This window comes from Hippocampus bargibanti, linkage group LG05 (genome assembly GCF_051943395.1).
Source record: "Hippocampus bargibanti isolate YZ-2025 linkage group LG05, ASM5194339v1, whole genome shotgun sequence".
In the NCBI taxonomy this organism is placed as follows: Eukaryota; Metazoa; Chordata; class Actinopteri; order Syngnathiformes; family Syngnathidae; genus Hippocampus; species Hippocampus bargibanti.
Genome location: NC_142738.1, coordinates 19524462 through 19548821, shown reverse-complemented (window position 1 = coordinate 19548821; position 24360 = coordinate 19524462). Strand labels below are relative to the sequence as shown.

General features: G+C 40.5%; 1 protein-coding gene across 4 annotated transcripts in view; it reads left to right on the top strand.

Moving 5' to 3' along the window:
* srgap1a (SLIT-ROBO Rho GTPase activating protein 1a) overlaps window positions 1-24360 on the top strand; it is an 81593-nt gene that overhangs the window by 33942 nt on the left and 23291 nt on the right. For 2 of the 4 annotated variants that reach the window (XM_088997177.1, XM_088997176.1), the window contains exons 4-17: window positions 2506-2568; window positions 5762-5941; window positions 6600-6728; window positions 7301-7522; window positions 8396-8497; window positions 10862-11059; window positions 12594-12678; window positions 14420-14447; window positions 15441-15474; window positions 18296-18356; window positions 20654-20731; window positions 20810-20944; window positions 22482-22587; window positions 22723-22947. In XM_088997177.1, coding sequence (XP_088853303.1) covers window positions 2506-2568; window positions 5762-5941; window positions 6600-6728; window positions 7301-7522; window positions 8396-8497; window positions 10862-11059; window positions 12594-12678; window positions 14420-14447; window positions 15441-15474; window positions 18296-18356; window positions 20654-20731; window positions 20810-20944; window positions 22482-22587; window positions 22723-22947 — 1646 coding nt within the window. Of the gene's footprint in view, window positions 1-2505; window positions 2569-5761; window positions 5942-6599; window positions 6729-7300; window positions 7523-8395; window positions 8498-10861; window positions 11060-12593; window positions 12679-14419; window positions 14448-14748; window positions 14855-15440; window positions 15475-18295; window positions 18357-20653; window positions 20732-20809; window positions 20945-22481; window positions 22588-22722; window positions 22948-24360 lie in introns of all 4 variants that reach the window. The other 2 variants (XM_088997175.1, XM_088997174.1) reach the window with 1 other exon arrangement.

Sequence of the window (24360 nt, the reverse complement as noted above, 5' to 3'; positions counted from 1 at the left end):
TTTTTGGCAGTTATTTCTTTTTTACTCCTCCGCATTTATGGCTTGAATAGCTCAGTTGGCTCTTAAGGAATAAAATGCAGGACAGAAGAAAGACTTTAAACTTCTCTCTGAACCAGTTTGGCCTCACAGTGCAGAGATGCAGGGTTTGATTCCGGCTGTGTCCCTCCTGTGTGGAGTTTGCATGTTCTCCCTGTGCCCGTGTGGGTTTTCTCCAGGTAATCAGTTTCCTTCCACATTCCAAAAATATGCATAGCAGGCAAACCGAATACTATAAAATTTCCAGAGGTGTGATTGTGATCACGAATATTTGTTTGTCTCTGTGTGCCCTGCATTGGCTCGCAACCAGTTCAGTGTGTGCGCCAGCCTACTGTCTAAGACAGCTGGGATCGGCTCCAGCACACCCGCGACCCTTGTGAGCATAATCGGATTAGAAAATGGCTGAATGGATGGATGAAAAATGTAAAAAGACACAAATAATTTGTCTGTGGTACTTTTAGGTACATTATGACAGTACTTAAACCACAATTGTATGGATTGGCTTGTGGCGCATTAAACTATAATTGGCACAGGCACACAGGCACACACCCACGGGCTACGTGTTGTATACATCTAACATAAAAAAAAAAATGTTGCATCAATAAAATTGTATATTGTCATGTTTGCAAACTGTCTGGCATGGATTAGCCATTCAAATAAAGAGATTAACCAATCTGGACACAACATAGTCCCAATTTACAAAACATATGAAACATAATATAATGTTGCTTTATTTTTAATCGTTACCTTTCTCGCTCACACACCGTTGCAGCTCACGTGATGCTGAGACAGACTTTTATTTCATTGAGCTCTGGAACACTTCCCTGGCTTCTCATCTGAGTCAGTTTGATGACTGTTAGAGTTGACAGATAGTCAAATATTCCGTCCACTGAAGTTATGGTTGTAAATTGATTTTTCCTTTAGTCAAGGCCTGTGTCTTCATGATCCTTGCGTGTTTAAAAAAAAGGTTAAAGTATTATCTTTCAAATTTAAAAGAACAGATGAAGGATAATCCTTAACCCATCATTCATTTTTATATACGGTATTATATTCTTCTTCTCTAAACCATTTTTAATTTACAAATGTCTGTGGTTTAGCCTCAGTTTATCTAGGTTTACACTCTTCGTGAAAGTCTTCCGGATTTTCCTTGACTTCCGTATTTTCAAATTTTCATGAAAATTACTCTGAAAATTTAGAAAAAAAATTGCCTAAAGGTAATCCAGATATTAGTTGACAACATTGAATGAACACACATTTGACACACATTTTCATTATTTTGATTTCATGAGGATAGCCAAGTTGAGGCACGAACACCAGTAACAGTAACACATTTCTCCTTGCATTCTCATGGCCTTGCCATATCTCGAATATCTCGAAATTTCGGCGAGAACAGAAGCCAAAAAGGATGAATGTGTGCACACAAATTGGCACACAGATTAATTATCGAATTTTGAATATTTGACTAGCGTTGTGTAAACTAATCAATGCGTGATCGGCCAGTTATGGCTACATAGAAGCGATAGAACCGATTAATTTTTAAAGTATTACTTCCCATTATTATCAGAAGTAAGAAATACAATAATGGAAATCTCACTTTAAATATTTGTCTGAATTTTGTTGACAGATATCGCCTAAATCACAGGTGTCAATGTCAAGGCCTGGGGGCCAAATATGGTCATCCATATAATTCTATTCGGCCCGCGAAAACAAATCAAGCATGTCAAGTGCCATAATGCTTGCTAAAGTCAGAAGCAAAATTTCAAATTGACGTATGTAAACCACAATTACAGTCATTATTTTCGGCCCGCCTGAGCAGGATTTTGCATTTTTTGGTGCCTGCATTTGTATTTTCAGGAATTTTTAGTAATGTCCAATGTAATCTCTGCAGGCTTCACATTTGTAAATTGTTTGTGGTGGTTAGGAAGGTGTTGCAGATAGGCAACCAGTGTGCTTCCCTAATGTTGGATGCCAGATTGAAAGAATCTCATCTACTTTGCTGTGTGTTCAATCAGGTCAGCATTCTGAGGAATCTGTAAGGAGCAAGAGTATCAAGCTTGTGTATCTGATATTTTTTCTCCCCCAACTATCCAGTTTGGCTGAGGCTAGCTGAGCTGCATGGTTTTATGTTTTAATCATCTTAAAAGTGCTACTCTGCTCTGAGCCACGCTCAAGATGGAGCGTTACTGGAGTGGGGCCAAAGCAGGTCTTCTCCACTTTACAAGCTGACGTGGTTGTTCACGCATCAGTACATACAATACAATAAAAACATAACCTTTTCTTTTTGAGTCCCCCCTCCTAACATCGTCGCCCGTGGAACTTGAATGAAACAAAGGCTATTTCTCTTTCTATATCTTCTTATTTCAAAACATACATTTGCTACAGCCTGTAAGCAGCAGAGATAAAATGTTGAATAAGCAATTTGCTCTGTTTTTCCTCATTGTTGTTCCCATCTTACGATTATTGTTTCAGAGCAAGGAAATAGCATTTCAGCTCCAGGAAGACTTAATGAAGGTCCTTAATGAGCTATACACGGTAAGTAGTAATGATTTCCCATTTTTGAGCTAATGTGCTTTAAGTGCATTGCCTTACTACGAACTACCGACAAATTCTCTATTGGTGTTCCTCCAAAATGCAACAAAAAACATATACTTTTTTTACAGCAGACAATCATATAATGGGGAAAAAAACATTTTGTAAAGTATGATGATCCATATAGAGTGGTCACATCAATTTAAGACAACGTCAGCAAAGCATTTTGTTTCTAGAAAGGACGACAACAAAAGTTATGTGTTCCATCCACAGCAGTGTGTCACTCTCAAAACAAAAAACATTGTGTCACTTTTAACACACTCGTTGATTTGACCTAGCTTGCCACCTTGATGTACATGCGTACATACAATGTTGAGTCGTGCACACTCGATTTGGTAAGGTATTGCATCAGATGTTCAGAGCCCGTATGTCTGCCCCCCCCAGTGTAATTACAGGTCTGGTCTGTCTCTAAATATGGCAATCTAAAAGAAGGAACAAAGTAAACATAGCAGTACCAGATTCTAGACCAGTAAGTGTGCAGTACATTGCCCAAGGTCAGTCAACCGTCTCTAAATTAGTGCAGGTTGACCCAAACCCCACCAAACGCCAAAGCTTCCACATTAGGTTCTGTCGTTCTCGCTATACAAAAATAACTAATCTTGAGAGAATGTTTACATTACGAGATGGGTTTGTCTGAATATATGTAAAATCCGAGGGTTTGTGCTTTGGACAGATTCTGGAGCTATAATTTGCTGAAGTTTATATCTTCTCTCATCCTCGAGCAACAAGAGCAAAATTAGATATTTGAGAAACCCTTTAGTTGTATGCAATTATTGGATTGGATTGGATATGCCTTTATTAGTCTCACAGTGGAGAAATTTACATTTCACAGCAGCAAAGTGATGAAAGGAATGAAAGTAGAAAAACGAAATACATGAGCTGCTGGAAAGGCAGCCACTCTCGCGGCGCCGTCTTGAAGTCAAAAGAACAAAAAAAAACTAAATAACAAATAATATGACAGCATAGAGACAATATGACAAAACAAAGACACAGAGAGACATTCATTCTTCAGGACTTGCTGTACCCTCTTTGTGATGACATGAAGCATTTCCAGATGAAAGAGGAGAGGATCAAAGTGTCTTTCCACCAGTGGATCAGGGACATCATGGTGGAATGTGCACGTCGACTACAAGCTAAATGTTGAAAGCAAACACGCAGCTGTAGCATCCATTGACGAAAAGAGATTGTCTCACATCTCCTGTTCCACATAAATCTCCTTCAATTCCAAGCCGCAACAGTTCCACATACGCATCGGAGCTCTGCGCTGACGCTCCTTCTTCTATCGCGGGTTCCTCAAGCCATGCATCCATCCAGCCGCAGACTGTCCAACAGCACTGACCTTTCCGCTAAACAAAGCGGGGCTGTGAAGATGCTGCCCATTACAGGCGCAAAAAAACACAATGGCCCCTTTGGTGTCCAGCGATGGCAGTCGAATGGCTCCGACATTCCTCCCATTCAAAAACAGTACTGGCATATTCATGCTGCCGAAAAGGCGCAACCGCTCAGCACAGTCTCCTCCTTGATGAATGTCGTGTCGTCGTATTGCGTCCCTAACTGTTCATTGAGTAGATTTTACAGTCTTCTTTAGTATTTGTATGTAAGAGACTTCCAGCAAATGCAGCAAGGGAATGGAGCCTGATGGGAACACAAGCCAGTTCAAATCCAAGGCCGGTTTCAAGACCAGGTCATTCCAGGGGCTTGCGTCAGGAAGGGCATCTCTTCTCAAACTTTGCCAAACAATTATGGACCTTCATCCAACTAATTCCATCCTCCGTCAGTCACGGCCTTGGTTAACAACGACCACCATTTGTGTTGCTAACCTGCAGGGCAGTGGTGGAAAAGATATTTACTGTCAGTCAAAGTGAAAAGGCCGGTGACAAGCTGGGTCACAAGCAAAGAGAGAAGAGGAAAGCACAGAGCCTTGACCTGAAGGAACTTTGAATGCTAGGTTTCGCACAAGAAAAACATCCCCAAGAATGAAAATGGCTGGCACAAACATTTTCTTCCAGAAGAGTCTGGAGTATAGGGTGACCTATAAAGGCAGGTAGTGCACATTACATTTTATGCAGATGATATAAACTGAAGAAGTTAGGGACTGTAAAGTGGTGGACGTGGAGAGTGTTCAACCATTTTGGGGATGAGGAAGATTAAGACGACAAAGGCATATCAGAGAACCATGTTGTCAAAGTTGAAAAATGAAGCGTGTCTGTAGCTTTCCAAAGAGAGGCGAGACGGGGGCGGGAATAAAACTTCCATAAGACTGGACAGCCAAAGATATCAGAGATCCTGGCTGGAGAATAACTGGCATAAAGATCTTTACCTTTATTACCTTTATGACCTTTATGTTGGCCACAAAGAAAGACTGTCAGGATTCCTGATAACAATAAGATGGTTAATTCCCTGACTAATATTGAGGAGAAATGGCTTCACTCGTATCAATCCAACATCAGTAAATTAGGCCAATATTGAATGCGACCTCACATACTCTAAATATTGGTTAGGTTACTGTGGAATTGTCGGTTGCTATTCCTCTTTTTACTTATGACAAATGTTTTGCCCATGTATCAGTTAGCAGAAGCAAGTCTAATTTTGATGTCAAAATGTTTGTATTGTGACAACGCTATAGATGGCTCGAGAACATGTATGCCTCTTGTCGACTCTTGATTACCAGCAATTCATATTATTGCTTTTGTTTTACTTTCATTGACTAATTTAGTATATAAAGGATCGATACTCAGTGACTGTGAATAATATGCACACAAACAATCTCTCGAGGCTGATGGTAAATCCAATTTTCTAATCAACAGTTTGCTTGTAATGTGATGCAATTCATCCCAATGGGCACTAAAAGCTTTTCTCTACTGTAATGCGAATAATATTCTTGTGTGCATTGTCCTGTGTAGATTATTGCACTGAATAAAAAGGCACATACTAGTTGGAGGTTTGACCGTCTTTGAACCAAATGTCATGCGATCAGGAAGAATCAAGTGACTCATAGTGTAGTGCCTTGTACTTTGTACAAATGGTCGGTCAGTGAGTTATTGGATCCAGGACCCCAGATTTCACTCACACATAAATTGCATCGTAAACCAAACAAGCATGTACAGTTTTTGCAACCTTCCTTTTCTCTCTCCAGGTGATGAAGACCTACCACATGTATCACTCAGAAAGCATTAATGCAGAAAGCAAACTGAAGGAGGCAGAAAAACAAGAGGAAAAGCATATTGGTAGGGGAGATCCAGTTTTCAGCATCCGCATAGAAGACAAATACCAGAAGCGCAACTCTGTGAAGAAAATTGAGAAGATGAAGGAGAAGGTATGTTATGATAGCAGAGTCACATTTCTCAGCCAGTAGGGCTTATTTGTGTTCTATTTAATTTCTGGCTTGTTTTGAGACTTCAGATGAAATGTCCATTGGAAAGGCATTATTTGGTCCTCCTAGACCGGTGGTTCTTGATCTATTTCCTTCATTCTTAACCTGGGTACGGTGGATCCTCCACCGCAGAGGTCCATCCCTCAGTCTAGACAGCAGTTAGTAGGCACAGTCATTGAAAGAAGAGTTTGGTGAATGAGCATATGAAACTGGTGGGGTACGGTGCCTCCAACAAGATTAAGAACCACTGTCCTAGACTATTCTGAAGAAGTAGGGAGTGTAAAAATAGATATATGATGAGTGGTTATATCAGAGTACATTGGTCATTGGATGGTGACTAACAACCTTCCGACAGTCGATTCGAGAGGAAGTGTAGGCTCAGGACCAATAGTCCAGGAGAAGTCTGATACGCTTTTTCTTTGTGACTCACGTCTGCTTTTAAAAAGCTCACATTTGCTACAGTTGTTCTTTGCCGGGTGTTTAAAGACTGAAGCACACTCATTGGTCAAAATGGAATTCCTTGAGTCATTGCATAGCTCATTATGTCTCACACGATCAGTTGTTCACAACATGTCATTCTCACTTCCAATTCTCTCATTAGCGTCAAGCCAAGTACTCAGAGAACAAGATGAAATCGATCAAAGCACGAAATGAGTACCTCCTGACACTGGAAGCCACCAACTCATCTGTTTTCAAGTACTACATTCATGACCTGTCAGATGTAATTGATGTGAGTATTAATTTGTCAACATCTGTGTTGTGTTTTAGCTGCTGTGGTTTGGGTATTTAAGGTGTTATATATATATATATATTAGTAATTTTCATATGGTAATAACATTATCATTGCTGCTAACTACAATGGAGGGGACGGTGTACTTTTTTTAAATCAAGTTATTAAGAATTTGCATTCTAGACAGGAATTAAGGAGATGACTGAAGTGTGATCTCTATTTCGCAGCATGCTGTGTGGTGAAATTACCCTTCACCCTGCCTTGCTCTCAAGCCTTCAGATCTCTCCAGGATTTGTGTTTGAGAATTTATATGCAAAGAATGCTGCATGAACCGTATTTGCAGACTAAGCACATGTCTTCATTTATGGAGACATTTACAGTGTAAAATATGATGATTTTTATTATTATTAATGTTATTGTTGTTATGATTTTTGCGCATGTGTATTGTCTATAGCCATATTTCTAATTTTAGACTATTTCAAATGTATTGTATCCAGAGCATAATCATCTGCTGCCAGCTAGTTCCAATATTTGTATCCAACAGTTTTTTTCCTGTTTACCCCTCTGTCTAGTGCTGTGATTTGGGATATCATGCCAGTTTGAATCGAGCCCTAAGGACGTACTTGTCAGCAGAATACAACCTGGAGACGTCTCGCCATGAGGGTCTTGACATCATTGAAAATGCGGTAGACAGTTTAGACCCAAGAAGCGACAGGCAAAGGTTTATGGAGATGTTCCCTACGGCCTTCTGTCCTCCTGCAAAATTTGAGTTCCAGCCTCACATGGGAGATGAGGTGAGTTCAGTTGAAAATATTTTAAGTACTTGGGGTCAACTGTCCAGAACAATGGAGAGTGTGGAAAAGAGGTGAAGAAGCGTGTCCAGGCAGGCTGGAGTGGCTGGAGAAAAATGTCAGGTGTCATGTGTAATAGAAGGGTTTCAGCTTGGATGAAAGGAAAAGTGTATAAAACAGTAGTGAGACCAGCCATGATGTTTGGACTGGAGACAGTGCCACTGAAGAAAAGACAGGAAGCAGAGCTGGAGGTAGCAGAGCTGAAGATGTTGAGGTTTACTTTGGGAGTGACCAGGTTGGATAGGAAAAGGAATGACTACATTCGAGGGACAACTCATATTAGAGGCTTTGGAGAGAAAGTCAGAGAGGCCAGACTGAGATGGTTTGGACATGTCCAGAGGAGAGAGAGCAACTATATCGGGAGAAGGATGCTGAGCCTTGAACTGCCAGGCAGGAGACTGAGAGGAAGACCGAAGAGGAGCTTTATCGACGTGGTTAAGAGGACATGAAGGTAGCTAGTATGAGAGAAGAGGATGCACAAAACCGGGTTAAATGGAGGACATTGATTCGCTGTGGCGACCCCTGAAGGGAAAAGCCAAAAGGAAAAGAAGAAGTCCAGACTGCAGACAAATGCGATCCAACTCATGTATTTATTTATTTGTTTATTCTTTTATTCTTTTATTGTTACTCATATGAAACCATAACTCGATGTGTAACTTATTTTTTCATTCATTTTTTTATGGCATCCTGAACGGCTCTGTTCCCATCTTTTTCAAATCTGACCTAGGTCAATTTAATACCGGAATCCAGACCAGAGCTGAAGTTTTGCAAATACCACACAGTTTGAACATATAGGTCGCATGTATATGCTTTTAGGTGTGTCAGATGTCAGTTCAGCCGCCGGTGAATGGAGAGCTAATACTGAGGTTCCAGCAACTGCAGTCTCGCCTGTCTACTCTGAAGATTGAAAACGAAGAGGTAAAGCACTTTGAATTTTAAGCATCCTTTTCATCTTGGGAATTCCTTCAGTAACATTACATTCAAATATATAAATATAATATTTAATAATACAGGGTTTTCTCAAAAGACAACTTGAGTGCCGGCCGATTTCAAGCATTTGAAATCATCTTTCAAGGAATGAAAAGTTCACTGTTTGAAAAAAAAGTATGTTTCTTCCTTGTTCTGCTCTTTAGTATTCACCATTTGAAAACAGCTTGGTTTTAACCAATTTCGGCAATCTTCGGCAAATTAGGGAGAAAACAAGCATTTGTGAATTGATGTTTTGTCAGTGAGTTTGGCACTTGTATGTTTGGATTTAGTGACATCTCAACATATCACCAATCTTGTATGTGTGTGCGTGTGTGCGTGCATGCGTGCGAGGGAGCATTTATTGCTTGTGTGGTAGGTTACATCGGTCAGTTTCATTTCATAGCCTCATTATAAGATTTTTGAAATTAACTCCAAAAAATCACGAATCTGTTTCATGAAGTAATGAAGTAGTCAACATATTTAGTTCCCACGTTTATTCTTGTAATGACAAGCTTGATGTCCTTGTATGGATTAAGTGGATGTCCTGGTGGGGCCAAATGGAAGGACACTGCTGCCTTGTGTTATTACCAGATGGCCTCGTTAACATGGCACTGTGTGCTAGGCGCATCCTTGAAAAATGAATGTTAGAAGCATTTTGACGACACCAAGCATGAACTGTCAAATGTAGCAAGCCTGTCTTCATCCGGCAGGAAATGCTTTAGGGCAGTGCTTGACAGAAGTGCAGCTGTTTCCTTTGGTTGTTTTTGATTGCTGTGAAATGGTGAAAAAGTTGTTGAATTTACTTAGCATTATTAGTGGATTTATATTTTAATAATGGGGTCTGTCTCTCATTGCCACCAAGCAAGGTTCAAGGTCTGATATTTGCCTCCAATTCACTTATGTTTCCCAAGTACATCGTTGACTGATCCGTGTGATTCATTATTCTTTGATTTCAAATAACAGGGGTTTATAAATCTGTTGTATCTTTCACAAGGAAAACAGGAAGAACATTTGAGTTCCTCCTTTGTGCTTTTGTCTCACTCCATACTATACAGAAAGTACCATATTTTCCGGTGTATGAGGCACACCGGGGTATAAGGCGCACCCCCAATGAATGGTGTATTTTCAAACATTTTCCGTATACTATAAGGTTCACCGGACTATAAGGCGCACCTTCAATGAATGAAACAAGTTTTCCAAATATAATATATATTAATATAAACGTTTTCCAAATACAGCATAAGGAACACCACATTATAAGGCACACCACTTTATAAGGCACGACCGTAAAGGCTGGGGTTACATACTACTTCTCCTACAGGGGGGAAATCGAGTCGGTGGCTCCTCACACTAGTTGCGAGACCTGTTGTGCATCTATATTACTTCACATATAAGGCGCAGCTGCATATAAGGCGCAGGGTCATCTTTTTATAAGGCTTTTGGGTGCTGTTTATACACCGGAAAATAGGGTACTTGTTTCCTTGTCAGGGTGTTTCTCAAAAACAACAATCTTAGATTTCTACTTATCCTACGTACTTGGTTGTTGACCGGATTCCACTACATTGTGTTCTTAAAGCTACAGACATTTTTAAACCTCCAGAACGTTATGCTGGTGTTTGGATTGGATTGAATTTGCCTTTATTAGTCTCGCAGTGGAGAAATTTACATTTCACAGCAGCAAAGTTGTGAAAGGAATGAAAGTAGAAAAACAAAATACAGGAGCTGCTGAAAAGGCAGCCACACTCGCGGCGCCGTCTTGAAGTCAAAAGAACAAAAAAAAAACTACATAACAAATAACATGACAACACACAGACACAGAGAGTCATTCATTCTTAAATACTTTCTGTACCCTGTTTGTTACACGAAGCAGTTCCAGATGAAAGAGGAGAGGATCAAAGCATCTCTTCACCAATGGATCAGGGACATCATGGTGGAATGTGCACGTCGAATACAAACTAATTGTTGAAATGTTGTGTTAATGACTTAAAAATACATTGTTGTCTTTAATCGGAAGAATCTAGAAAGTGGGCCATGTCAATTGTAATTTTCCTTCACGTATGAAATGTTTTTCTCCCTTAAGTCACAACGGTGTGCACTGGGGGCGAGGGGATTGAAAGACCTGATGCGACACCTGACGCGACAATCTCCTTTTGCCCTTTGCTTTGCCCCCTTTGAGTGCATGTAACAAGATTGCTTTTACTTTCACTTACTTTTTGTAGTGTCATGGGCTCGCACTAAAAGTGATTGATTGGATGACACAACAGATTGTGCTTCGAATGCAGTTATCACCTTCGTCATCTCACTTATCTACAGGTGAAAAAAACGTCAGAGGCCACTCTCACCACCATTCAGGACATGGTGACCATTGAGGATTATGACGTTTCAGAATGCTTCCACCACAGTAGATCCACTGAGTCTGTCAGGTCCACTGTGTCAGAGACATACCTCAGCAAGCCAAGCATTGCAAAGAGGAGGGCCAACCAGCAAGAGACCGAGCAGTTCTACTTCATGGTGAGGTGACACAAAGCGAGCAGAAAGATAGGGAAACTATTTATTTATTTATGTATTTATGTACAGTCATATCTCAGCTCACAAACTTTTCGCTTTACCAACATTAAATTCACGAGAATATAATCTTGGCATACAAACTAGTTTTCGGCGGACAAACCAAACTACACAGTGCCACGGTGGCTGGCGGACTAGTTTTCGTCACCCGCATTCTTTGAGTGCGGCCGTGCTTTGTTATCGAGTGGAGTACTTTTGCTATTATGGCACAGAAAAGACCCCACCACAGGCTAGTGTTAAGCCGAAGAAGACACAAAATAAAATTACGGTCAAGCGGAAGAAGGAGATAATCGAAAAACACGAACAAGGTGTGCGTTAGCGTCCTAGTACCAGTACGCTAAGTCGACCATTGCTACCATCCTTAAGAACAAGGAAGCTTTTAAGGGTGCATGTGCAGCTAAGGGTGTTTCTGTGTTGTCTGAGCAACGCTCTCAGGCAATAGAGGAGGTTGAAAAACGTCTCTTGATTTGGATTAATGAAAAGCAGCTAGCAGGAGACCGTGAGTGAGGGTATTATAACAGAGAAAGCGCGACAACTTCACACGGATATCATCAAGAGGCAACTGGATCAACGACCATCACAAAGATAGATAAAACGACTTTATTATCCAGTGCAGATTTTTTCTTTAATTACAATCCAATCGCACATTTATTTTGGATAAAATAAAGTATATGTATTTGTGTAGTTCAAAGGTTTATTTAGTCGAAAAGTATGTTTTATGGGGACCTGGGAATGCATTATTCTCATTTTTACTTGTTTCTTATGGGAAATAAATGTTTGGCAGACGAACTTTTCGCCTTACACACACTTTCTGGGGACCAATTAAGTTCATAAGCTGAGGTATCACTGTCTGTCTGTCTGTCTGCCTGTCTGTCTGCCTGTCTGTCTGTCTCTCTGTCTGTCTGCCTGCCTGTCTGTCTGGATGGATGTACGTATGTATTTACTTATTTATTTGTTTAGTTAGTTAGTTGTTTATTTATTTGTTTGTTTGTTTTCCGTAAACACAGGTGCAAAGTAGTAGTGCGCAGATGTGCGTGTGCTCTGAAAATGTTGTGCGTTAGATTCTAGTATGCCAAAGAATATTTTAATACTGAGCATTTTGCAGCTCAGCCATTTTGTCTGCAGTCTGGCCAGACTTCAATCGAAGTCAACTCAGCCACCGCAACCACTGCTCTGAAGAGCCAACGTAAAAATAAAATCCAAGTGATGACCATGTCATGGTAGAAATATTGTTAAAATAAAACTCCATTTGAACTCAGATATTTGACAGCCGTGCTTCTTCCTCTCCTGGCAAAGGTCGAGGTATCACAGACTAATCCTATGGCGTGAGCTTCCTTTTTCCATTCTGAAAATGGACATGATTTGAAGAGGTTCATCAATTTCTCTTTGTCCTTTGCTCATAGTTGTTATAATGATGTCTTTGTGAGTGAAATGACGGGCATTCAAGGCAACTTTGTAATTATTTGAAATCTTTCCACAGAAATTTCGTGAGTTTCTGGAAGGCAGCAATCTCATCTCCAAACTCCAGGCCAAACATGATTTGCTGAAGAGGACACTTGGGGAAGGTACGGTCACTGGGCCATTAACTTATTCATGGCCAGATGTGCAAAAATGTGTCCATTCCCGTGGCAGGGTTTTTGTCATTGTCACTCGAATTCTAGGACCTACAGACTATTGAGTTTTAGGACAACATAATCATTCAAAACAGTGTAAGAAACCTCCGACTCTCTTCTTTCATAAAAAGAGTTAATTCTTAAATTATATGGGTCTGGAGTTATATGAGCTTGAAATTAGGGTGGCTGTTCAAAATACAATGCAATCAGAATCAGAATCAGAATCAGAATCATCTTTATTGCCAAGTATGTAGAACACACAAGGAATTTGCTTCCGGTAGAACACGCTGCACTAGTATCGTCGTCAAAAAAACTGCTAAGTGGCACTATACAGTTCCATTTTGGCTACTGTTGAAGAGTTCAAAGAGTGGCTTGGGGGAAGAAGCTGTTTAAATGTCTGCTGGATTTGGTGCGCATGGATCGGTAGCGCCTGCCTGAGGGGAGTAGCTGGAAAAGGTGGTGGGCAGGGTACGGAGGGTCCAGTAGGATTTATATACATACATATTGGTTTATGTAGTGCTTTTAACAACAGCTGAAGCTGGAACAAAGCACTAACATGGAAAAAAAGGAAATGCTGTCCCTTTGTAGAAGGGAAAAACATTGCCAGAGGCCATGACCAGTGCTTTATCGGCACGCAAACAAGAAAAAAACTAAACCCAAAAAAATTCGGGAATGGCGCTAAGTCATGTTTTCATTTCCCGAATAAATTTGTGAATGGCAGTGCATGAGTTAAGTGAACGCGTGGATAGTAAGAAATTCCTTATTTTTACACAGTTGTTTAATGATTGATATAAGATAAAATAAACATTTGTCTCACAATGAAGACATTACTCATTTACAGCAGCAATTATGAAAAGGAGAAAGTAGACGGCAAAAAGAAAATAAATGTAAGTATAAAATGTAAATATAAGCATATTAAAATTTGGTCTGTGTGTGTGGGTGTGTGTGTGTGTGTGTGCGCGTGTGCTTGTGTGTGTGCATTGTTAAAATGTTATCATTGTCTCAATTCAAATTATTATATTTATGCTGTGCATTCACAAGGTCAATTGGATTGGATTGGATTGGATTGGATTTGCCTTTATTAGTCTCGCAGTGGAGAAATTTACATTTCACAGCAGCAAAGTTATGAAAGAAATGAAAGTAGAAAAGCAAAACACAGGAGCTGCTGGAAAGGCAGCCACTCTCGCGGCGCCGTCTTGAAGTCAAAAGAACAAAAAAAAAAAACTAAATAACAAATAACATGACAACACAAAGACACAGAGAGACATTCATTCTTAAGCACTTTCTGTACCCTCTTTGTTACATAAAGCAGTTACAGATGAAAGAGGAGAGGATCAAAGCGTCTCTTCACCAGTGGATCAGGGACATCATGGTGGAATGTGCACGTCGATTACAAGCTAAATGTTGAAAGAAAACACGCAGCTGTAGCATCTATTGACGAAAAGAGTCCATTCCAGAGAGAATTCCAGATAATGATAGGAATAAAGACAGGTCAAATTCTGTTTCAGGGGCAGATTGTCTTATATCCCCCAAACCACTTATCCCCCCAAAAATACATTATATTTCTGTGAACCTTTATGGTACTGTAGTCCAGATATTTGTGTGTAGATATGCATAGAGGATGCAATCGTGGACACTACTCATAAACTGGCAAATTAACTCATCAAGTATTGTTTCTATTTTATCTTTTTAGGGCACAGAGCTGACTACATGACCACAAGGTAAAAAAAACATAATTCAGGACCCAGCGTATATTCACAACCTCATTCAGTGGCATCAGCACAAATATTTGGCCGCACGTTAACATATTCAAGATGAGATGCCATTTTTGCTATTCCAATATGATCTCTGGCGAGTTTCATCACTCCTACCATGGGCTGTTAAGAAAAAGGCTCTTCAGGGGTTTTATCAGCATCTTCCTGACTGATTCAACATAATTTATGGAAGTAATTTTGACTGTCGGTTAACATTGCTGAAGATTTGACTGTCTTTTACTTCTAATAATTTTTTTTTGTATTCTAGACATGCCAATGGGCTGTTCAAAATGCACACAGGCACCAAGCGGGCTAGACCCCGCTCTGTTTTTAATGTTAGGTTATTTAATGGAAATATGGAGTCATATATCAAGGTACCGAAAACCACACTGTCCGCTCAAATATGCTTCTCCTCTTCATTTTCTCTCGTGCTCCAGCTTTCTGGCCATTTTCATGGGATCCCCCAATCCATTTAAGCTGTGGTTTAGCCTTAACCTGCAAACACCTGTTTGAGCCAAATTGTAGCAATGACATGAATCTGTTTGGAAGGCCTTCTGGGAAAAACGTGTACCACTGGGATGGCTAAATGTTTTTCTCAGTCAGTTTCCCTTGACTCAATGCTGAACCCCACATCAGTGACTCTCTCTGGCATCTCCAGAAAACAGAGTCCACTTCAAAGATCAGGATTAGTGACAGTCTAAATGGATGCCAAACTGATAAGGAGTGCTGGCTTCCTAATCTTCTTTTCACTGCAACATCCGGTGACCAACGCCACCTTATTCCGTTTCTGGTTTTGTTTTGTACAATACCAGCACATGGTGGGTTGAGGGTATGGTGTGCTCTTGGTAATCAGAAAGTGTTTAATCATCCCACAATGGGGAAATTTGCCTTGGTGAGCAGCTGCTGTGGTCCTAATCTGGGTCTTGCTTCTTTCTCTCTTTCCGCGTTGCCTGTCTATAGCCGTGGACGACGGAATTCACATGCTCGTCATCAGGTAGACATCTTTAAGCATCTTGGGGAGCCCTTACTGCTTGCTTTGCTTTCTCTTATGCCTTAACATGACACTTGTTTGTGTTTTTATGTATCCTCTGACTCGGACAGATATGACTTGGTTTCTGTTTAAATTTTAAAGATATATCTGAAACTTATAAAAACTAAAAGGCAGAATGTTGTGGCCAGGTGCTGTGTGTCCAAGAGTATCAATGGCGTCATTCTAATATCTAAATAAACTTCAGCCTCTTAAAATGGAAACAGTAAACTGTCTTGATGAGAACTTGCTCTCAGCCTTCTCACTACAAATGAAAAAGTGGCGTCACTATTATAACCCCCGTAAGCCTATCCATGACAATGACTAATAGTAACACACAGTTAAGATGCAATAATGCACTTCTACAGTATTTAGGTTTCATATGTGGGTAAAATTATTTCTGTCTTGTTGGCCTTGGTGTTTTTTGGAAATTTGGAGAAATAAACAAGTCAAATAAAACGCATCAAACAATATCTTCCGAGAAGTACTCATGTTTGTCGATGAGAAGGTTTCTTCAGCCGTCATCGAATCCATCCTGTGTTCTTCCATCACCGTTTGGTTCGGGGCCGCCACAAAAATGGACAAAATCCAACTTCAACGGACAGTTAGGACGGCGGAAAAAATCATTGGCACCGCCCTACCCACTCTCGAGGACTTGCACACTGCAAGAATCCAAACTAGGGCGCGGAAAATCCTACTGGACCCTCCGCACCCTGCCCACCACCTTTTCCAGCTACTCCCCTCAGGCAGGCGCTACCGATCCATGCGCACCAAATCCAGCAGACATTTAAACAGCTTCTTCCCCCAAGCCATTAACTCTTTGAACTCTTTCAACAGTAGCCAAAATGGAACTGTATAGTGCCACTTAGCAGTTTTTTTGACAACGATACTAGTGCAGCGTGTTCTACCGGAAACAAATTCCTTGTGTGTCCTACATACTTGGCAATAAAGATGATTCTGATTCTGATCTGTACAAAAGTGAAGGTTTCGGACGTTTCGCCTCCTATCCAAGAGGCTTCGTCAGCGAACTAAAGTCTGACTGGTAGTATCGGCCCCATTTATATATCCCTAATGTCCAGACATGGTGGCGCCGGACACAGCTATGATAGGTCCCTACTCTCAGGTTGGGGGGGGGGGGGGGGCGCGGGACCCCTCCCTGTGGCCCCACTGATTGTTCCTACATCCCTGACTAACGACTGGCCTATTACCCCCACTCCCCCCGGTATCACCTCATCAGCATAACGACCCTCATCAGCATTGCGAAAGTTTAATGAAGGATTTTGTTGTTCATTTTTGTCCTTCATTAAACCGGTCTGGTGGGGTGAGGTTCAATTTGGATCGTTCATACAATAGCCTGCTCAGGCAAAACAGGTTAGGCAACTTTCGCAATGCTGATGAGGGTCGTTATGCTGATGAGGTGATACCGGGGGGAGTGGGGGTAATAGGCCAGTCGTTAGTCAGGGATGTAGGAACAATCAGTGGGGCCACAGGGAGGGGTCCCGCGCCCCCCCAACCTGAGAGTAGGGACCTATCATAGCTGTGTCCGGCGCCACCATGTCTGGACATTAGGGATATATAAATGGGGCCAATACGACCAGTCAGACTTTAGTTCGCTGACGAAGCCTCTTGGATAGGAGGCGAAACGTCCGAAACCTTCACTTTTGTACAGATGACGGCTGAAGAAACCTTCTCATCGATGGACCACTCCTGTACGACTGAGAGCTTACACAGACGTACTCATGTTTGTGTGAGTGTTATCTATATAGGAACATTACTTTCATCTCGATCAGTCCCTTGTAATCTGTGCAAAAAGGTAGTATTACATAATTCTGATGCACCAGACTTTTTTCTCAGCTGGCTGAGGCTCCACTTTCAAAATTAATAGCCACTATTGGCATGGACCTGTTTGGACTGTGTCCCTGAGAGCTGTAAACAGATCCACTGAAACAGTAAAAGCATGCAATGCTATGCCGGACTACTTTTCAGCGGGGCCTGGCACAGAACCCAAATAAAAGTGCAGCCCATTCCTGAGTGCATTTAGAAGATGTATCTTCATTCAACTACTTCACTTCCAATGTGTGAGAGCTTCTAAATGATAAATGATCATCACGTCTTTCAAGCGGTTGGTGTGAATATACTGTCAGAGACACGAAGTAGCCATATATAGTATTTCAAATAAGTTACAATTGAATCACAGGTTTATTCATACCATACCTGTAATCATAAATTGCTAGACTTGATAAGACAGGCAAGGGATAATACAGTAATCACTTTTTAGTAGCTGAAGTCAACTTTGTCTCCGTCAGCAAACTAACCTCATCCTCTTTTAACCCACCCACATGAGCAAAACAAAATGTGCATGTTTTGCATGGTTTTGTGCTAACGCTGTTCCCCAAAAAATATATAATGAAAAGAAAGTATATATATATATATATATATATTTGGAGGAGTCCGGGGGGTGTAAAAATGTAGAATTTTATTTATTTTATTTATTTTGGGGGACAGCGATGACACTTGTGATACATGTTATGGTATTGAGTATAAAATTGTGTTTTCACATTTGCCAGAATGCATTTGCTAAGTTTACTATGGCTAATGACTACTAAATAATTGTTTTCTATTAAGTCTTTAAAGACGTTTAAAAAAAAGATTCAAGATATATCTAAACTGTGCAGATGTCAAAACACAGACTGGATTTTGATTTGGTTACAGTCTAAAATCCAGGATTAGTTGCTAATAAGGTAAGCATGAACAGTATTCGATAAGATGCTTTTTCAATCTTTTTAAGGATTCTGGACAAACTATTCCTCGTGTGGTTGAAAGCTGCATCCGTTACATAAATTTATATGGTGAGTTGTCTTTACTCTTGCTTGTGTAAAAAAGTAATGTAAATACCACTTCAATAGATTGTCATCTTTCCTGAGCACACCAACTACTGTTTGTTGTTTAATGACTATTCACGATGGAAATTGTTGGTCTTTGACAAGGGAGTTTCCCGACATTCATGGGAAAATCCACTGCTTGTTTTTAAGATTTATTAGACACCCTTAAAAGAAAATTATCTCAACGCTTTGAAGATGACATTCTTTCAGTTGTAATGCCAGTGCTTCAAACAGCTAATTGAAAAAAGATACATCTAAAACTAGACAAAATATCGCAAAATATATCTCGTTTTGATCACTGGCCCTTTTACCGTGTTAAATGCTAATCCTAGTTTGAGAGCATGTTAGTTAGACCCGTGAGGAATCGGCCGAGGAAAGTGTTGTTTCCGCGGAGAACAATCTTGATTTCACGACTTGAAAGTTGATTTTTTTCTACAGCCATTAAAAATTATCTACAATGACTACAGTGATACCTCAGCTCACGAACTTAATTGGTTCCCAGAAAGTGTGTGGAAGGCGAAAAGTTCGTCTGCCGAACATTTATTTCCCATAAGAAACAATTAAAAATGAAAATAATCAGTTCCCAGGGCCCCACAAAATTTTATCCTAAATAAGCCTTAAAACTACACAAAATATACCTTATTATATGTATAATAAAGGTGCTATTGTATTTTAATTAAAGAAATAAACTGTACTGTATGATAAAGTCGTTTTATTTACCTTTGTGATGGTCGTTGATGTAGTTGCCTCTTGATGATATCCGAGTGAAGTTGCTATGCTTATTTGGCGAAAATACCCTCACTCACACAGTCCTCTGCTAGCTGCTTTTCGTTAATCCAAATCAACAGAGGTTTTTCAACCTCTTCTGAGACTGCCTGAGACTGTTGCTTAGACAACACAGAAACACCATTAGCCACACATAGCAATGGTCGACTTAGCGTACTGGTACTGGCACGCTAAGTCACACAAACGCACACCTCGTTCGTGTTTTTCAATGATCTCCTTCTTCTGCTCGACCGTAATTTTCTTTTGTGTCTTCTTCGGCTTCACACTAGCCTGTGGTGGGGTCTTTTTCGGTCCCGTAATAGCAAAAGTACTCCACTCGACAACAAACCATGTCTGCACTCAAAGGGGGGTGGAAAACTAGTCCGCCAGCCACCGTGGTGCTGTTCGACCCTGTGGTTTGGTCTTCATCCGCCGAAAACTAGTCCGCCAGCCACCGTGGCGCTGTGTGGTTTACTTCGTCCGCCGAAAAGTAGTTAGTAGGCCAAGATTAGCAAATTTAATGGCGAAACGTTCGTGAGCTAAAGCGTTCGTAAGCCAAGGTATCACTGTACTAAAAAAAGTGTATGAATGAAGTAAGAATTATTTCAGGAAATGATCTTCAAACCCCAAATCCAGTGGAACACTGGTGATAAAAAAATCAACATCATTATTCTCTATGTCACTCTTTGGCTGATTTGTTTAACAATGATAATGGATTTTATTTTTATTACTTAGAATGTGAAAAGCATTTTACCAAAGTGTTGGTTTGAACAAGTGATATTTAATCAAATATTTAAAGTGTAAACTAACCATTTGAATTGAATGCACATGCTACATACAGTCTGATAATAAATGTAACTGGATGTTTCCATGAAATAAAGAGAAAGAACCCCCGGCAACCTGTTATTTCCCCATAATAATTCCACCACCTCCCACATCACTCCTCAGTCAATAAAAGTTGATGAAAAATGAGCCCCTGCATATTGGATCACTTTTACTACCATAAACACTGATCATGGTCGTCTTTTGCGTGTATCGCTCAACATATTGCTTTGTGCGCATAAGTGTCACATCACAGACACGTTCAGATATTATATGACACAGCTCTTTCGTAAAGTAAACGACCACATAAATTAAAATGGGAAGCAAGTCCTGAGAATTCTGAAATGAGCATTTCACGCCCTCCAATGTGAACATAGCCTGTCTCACCGTGACATTTAGCTGGCGAAATGTAAACATAATATTCTGCACCTCACCCTTATTTCCACTCTTTAAAATCCGCTGCAAATTCCGCCATCACTGAATTGCCGATTCCAGTGGGGAATATATAGTCCTCCTTTCCAGAAATCATTCTTAATTCGGGATGTGGAGGGATATAAAGAGCAACATGTGGCATTGTGGACCAAAACACTCTTTTTCAGGTCTTAACATATTAAGATACAGTATGTTTGCCTTCTTTTCCTATTTCCTAAATACAATATCTTTGTCTCTCTGAGCAGGCCTCCAGCATCAGGGAATATTTCGGGTATCTGGTTCTCAGTTGGAAGTCAATGACATTAAAAATTCATTTGAAAGAGGTATTCATGAAAAGTTAAGCAGAGCAATTATGATTGCAACACTTCCCCACTGATTTGTTTAATGTGTCCATGTTAAAGGAAATGACCCTCTGATAGATGATGAGAATAATCATGACATCAACTCGGTGGCAGGCGTGCTTAAACTCTACTTCCGCGGCCTGGAGAACCCTCTTTTCCCCAAAGATAGATTCAGTGAACTGCTATCCTGCATTCGTAAGTATCGATGTGCCCAGATTTCATTGCTCACATGTCTTTGACACTTTCAAACATGTACTCTTTATTTGGTAATTGAGTTCAATTATTCTCTCCAACTCAAAGTTGATCAAAGTTCACAACTTTGAACATGATTTTTTTTTTATGGTTTCATGTGCGACCAATGTATACCACGATCAGTCAACGAGAACCTGTTGATTTGACATTCTGGTTGTATGCCTGACAAGAAACCTTTGTTGAATTCAAACAAATTACCAAAACTCCTCAATTTGCTTGTCACTCGTTGACCACTTATATGCCCCCCACCCCCTCCACGCCCTCTTACACACACACACACACACACACACACACACACACACACACACACACACACACACACACACACACACACACACACACACACACACACACACCCTCTCCAGAAGATTACACAGACATTATGGGTGCTGCAAAGTTGTCCTTGATGGTGTCTCGGTTACTTGTGTTCCTGGGTGTACTTCAGCCCACTTGTGCTGGATGAGTGATGGCGATTCCTATTTACATTCCCCAACACAACATGACAGCGATTCCAGTGGGGGCTTGGCATTCACACAGGGCTAAATCAGCATTTGGAAAAATAAAAGTTATTGCATTTGCATTTGAAATGACAACAAATGCAGCCTTGATGTTTTGTCAAATAATGTTGATAAATTTCCATCAAATGCTATGTGTATACTGTAGTAATAAAAAGAAATAAATTTACCTTGAATGTGAAAGAACATATTATGAAGCGAATATCTGACATGCAGACAATTTTTAACCGCTCATACAAACGAGACAACGCAGCACAGGCACCTCAGACCGACCTTTCAAGCACATAGAATAGACAAATTAACATGAGCTACTTATGAGACAATGGCTTTGACAGTTGACCGTGGGTCCTGAAGTCAGTGCAAATTCCAATTTGAGTATTTCATCTCGAAATATTTGGTTGACCATCGAGACATACATAACGTTAGTTGTTCATAAAATCTGTAATGTGTCATAATTATCCCAGGTGCCCCGATGGCACAGAGTGACTTGAGGGTGACAAAGCTATCTTTAGCAGCCAGCAGAACCACAGTTCACCCAAATTAACCAAGCAAATTCAAGTGCCACCTTGGACAGTCACATGTCTTAATGCAGTGGTGTCAAAGTCATTTTTTTGCCGCGGGCCAAATTGTAGTGCTGGTTTCCTCCTAAGGGCCGTTATGAATTTGGGGATTCCATTAGAATGGTTCACCCTAATCCAGATATGACATATGGAACGCACAACAAATGAATGAATACCTAGTTTTCCACTCTGGACTTAATAATTATGACTGTTATTGTGGTTTACGTGGAACAATATGAAATTTTGGTTCGGAATTTAGAAAGCTTCATGAAGTTCGATTTGCTTTCGTGGGCCGAATAAAATGAAATGGTGGGCCAGATTTGGCCCCGGGCCTTGACTTTGACACGCGTGTCTTAATGGCTTCATGTTTCACACCTTTGGTTGTTGTTGTTGTTGCTGCTGTAGGAATAGAAAATCTGTACGACAGAGCACTGTACATCCGCAAGATCCTCCTGACCATTCCCAGATCGGTCCTTATTGTGATGCGCTACCTCTTTGCTTTTCTCAACCAGTAAGTTGAATCAGAAAATCCTCCCATCTTTAACTTTGATTCAGAAAAGCCTTTTATTATTTCTGACCACAACTGCCGTTTACAATCCATATAAAATCGCGTTTATATTTTGCTGCTTTTTTTCCTCCTTTGCAGCCTATCTCAGTATAGTGACGAGAACATGATGGATCCATATAACTTGGCCATTTGCTTTGGCCCGACGCTCATGCCGACTCCAGAGAGCCAGGACCAGGTCTCCTGCCAGACCCACGTCAACGAGATCATCAAGACCATCATCATTCACAATGAGACCATCTTTCCCGATGCCAAAGAATTGGATGGGCCAATCTATGAGAAGTGCATGGCAGGAGGGGATTATTGGTAAGTGATTATGATCAGAACTCTTAATAGTAGATTTTCCAACAAAGACACTTTTTCGTACTGTGCTATAACGGATTTACTGGTGTCTCAGTCTAGTTGCAGCTCACCACACACAAATGCGGAATCACAATCGGGTCACAACTTGCAGAAATTAGTTGTGTTTTCATATTTTCTAATTACTTTTAATGATGAGTCAAGCATTGTCATACAGCTAAACCGTCTTCATATGTTGATATCAGATATTTTCAAGAGGGTTAAATGTTTAATTCGCCATGATGTACAAGTAGAAAGAAAAGCCACAACGACCTCATATCCAAAACAACTAGAAGTGGAGGGGGATGGAGGAAGGTGTAGTTTGTCGAGGGTGCATTCAAACCAGCTGTAATGGCGAAATCAAAACAATTAACGCATGAGAATTGCTTTTGGGGAAGAAAATCTTTCACCGTGACGAGGAAGATGGGGTTGCTGAAAACAGCTCGATGATTTTGTCCATGCACAAGTAAGAAACAGAAAGAAGTCATCAAGAGGCTCCATGTGCACAAACATTGTCTGCCTTATGCAAACGCTACACAACAGTGAAGCTGCCCTCACAAATGCAAATGAAGAAAAAACAAAATATAGTGTGAGAAATGTTGCGTGAACCTCTGTTAGTTCAATTCTTTCATTTTGTATAACTCCAAAAAAACTTACATTGCAAGGTGAAAGACAGAAACATTGGGGGCGACACACATGCATGTGCATGTCCAGTACACTTACACATGCAATATTACACTTGCCCACATTAACTGAATTTATTGCTTCACCTCTGTTCATCGTTCATTTCAGTTCAATAGCGAGCAGATACATATTTTTGCGATCAAAAGATCATTTGTGGTAAAAGAAAGTCTGATTTAGATGTTTGAGATGTCACAAAGGCAAAAAAATAGTGGCACTGTACTACACTTAAAATGTAGGCTTGAAAAACATGCTTTTTCAAAAAAGAGCTTTTTCTCCAAAATCCAGTAAAACGGTTGGGATGAAGGGGTTTGCTCCAATGATTGGATTTGCCTTTATTAGTGAGTTAGACTTTTTTTTTTTTTTTTTTTTACTTGATGAATCCTTCCTGGGTGAAAATATTCGAGTGAAACAATCACCGTTGTACTAACTAAATGATCGAGGTCATCGGTGATTCAGTGAACGGAATTAATATTTGAGGGGCTTCGATGAACAGACAGAAAAACAAGACTCATTCACAGAAGAGTCTTTCTTTACCACCCAATATTTTTCCCTTTTTTTGGGGGGGTGGGGGGGTTGACTCATCACAAGCCGGCACGGTTATATCCCTGGCTCGAGCTAATCACCCATCTCAGCATGACCCACAATGAATCCCTTGGGAGATTTGCATTTGTGGCTGCCTCCCCCTTGAAAAATAAG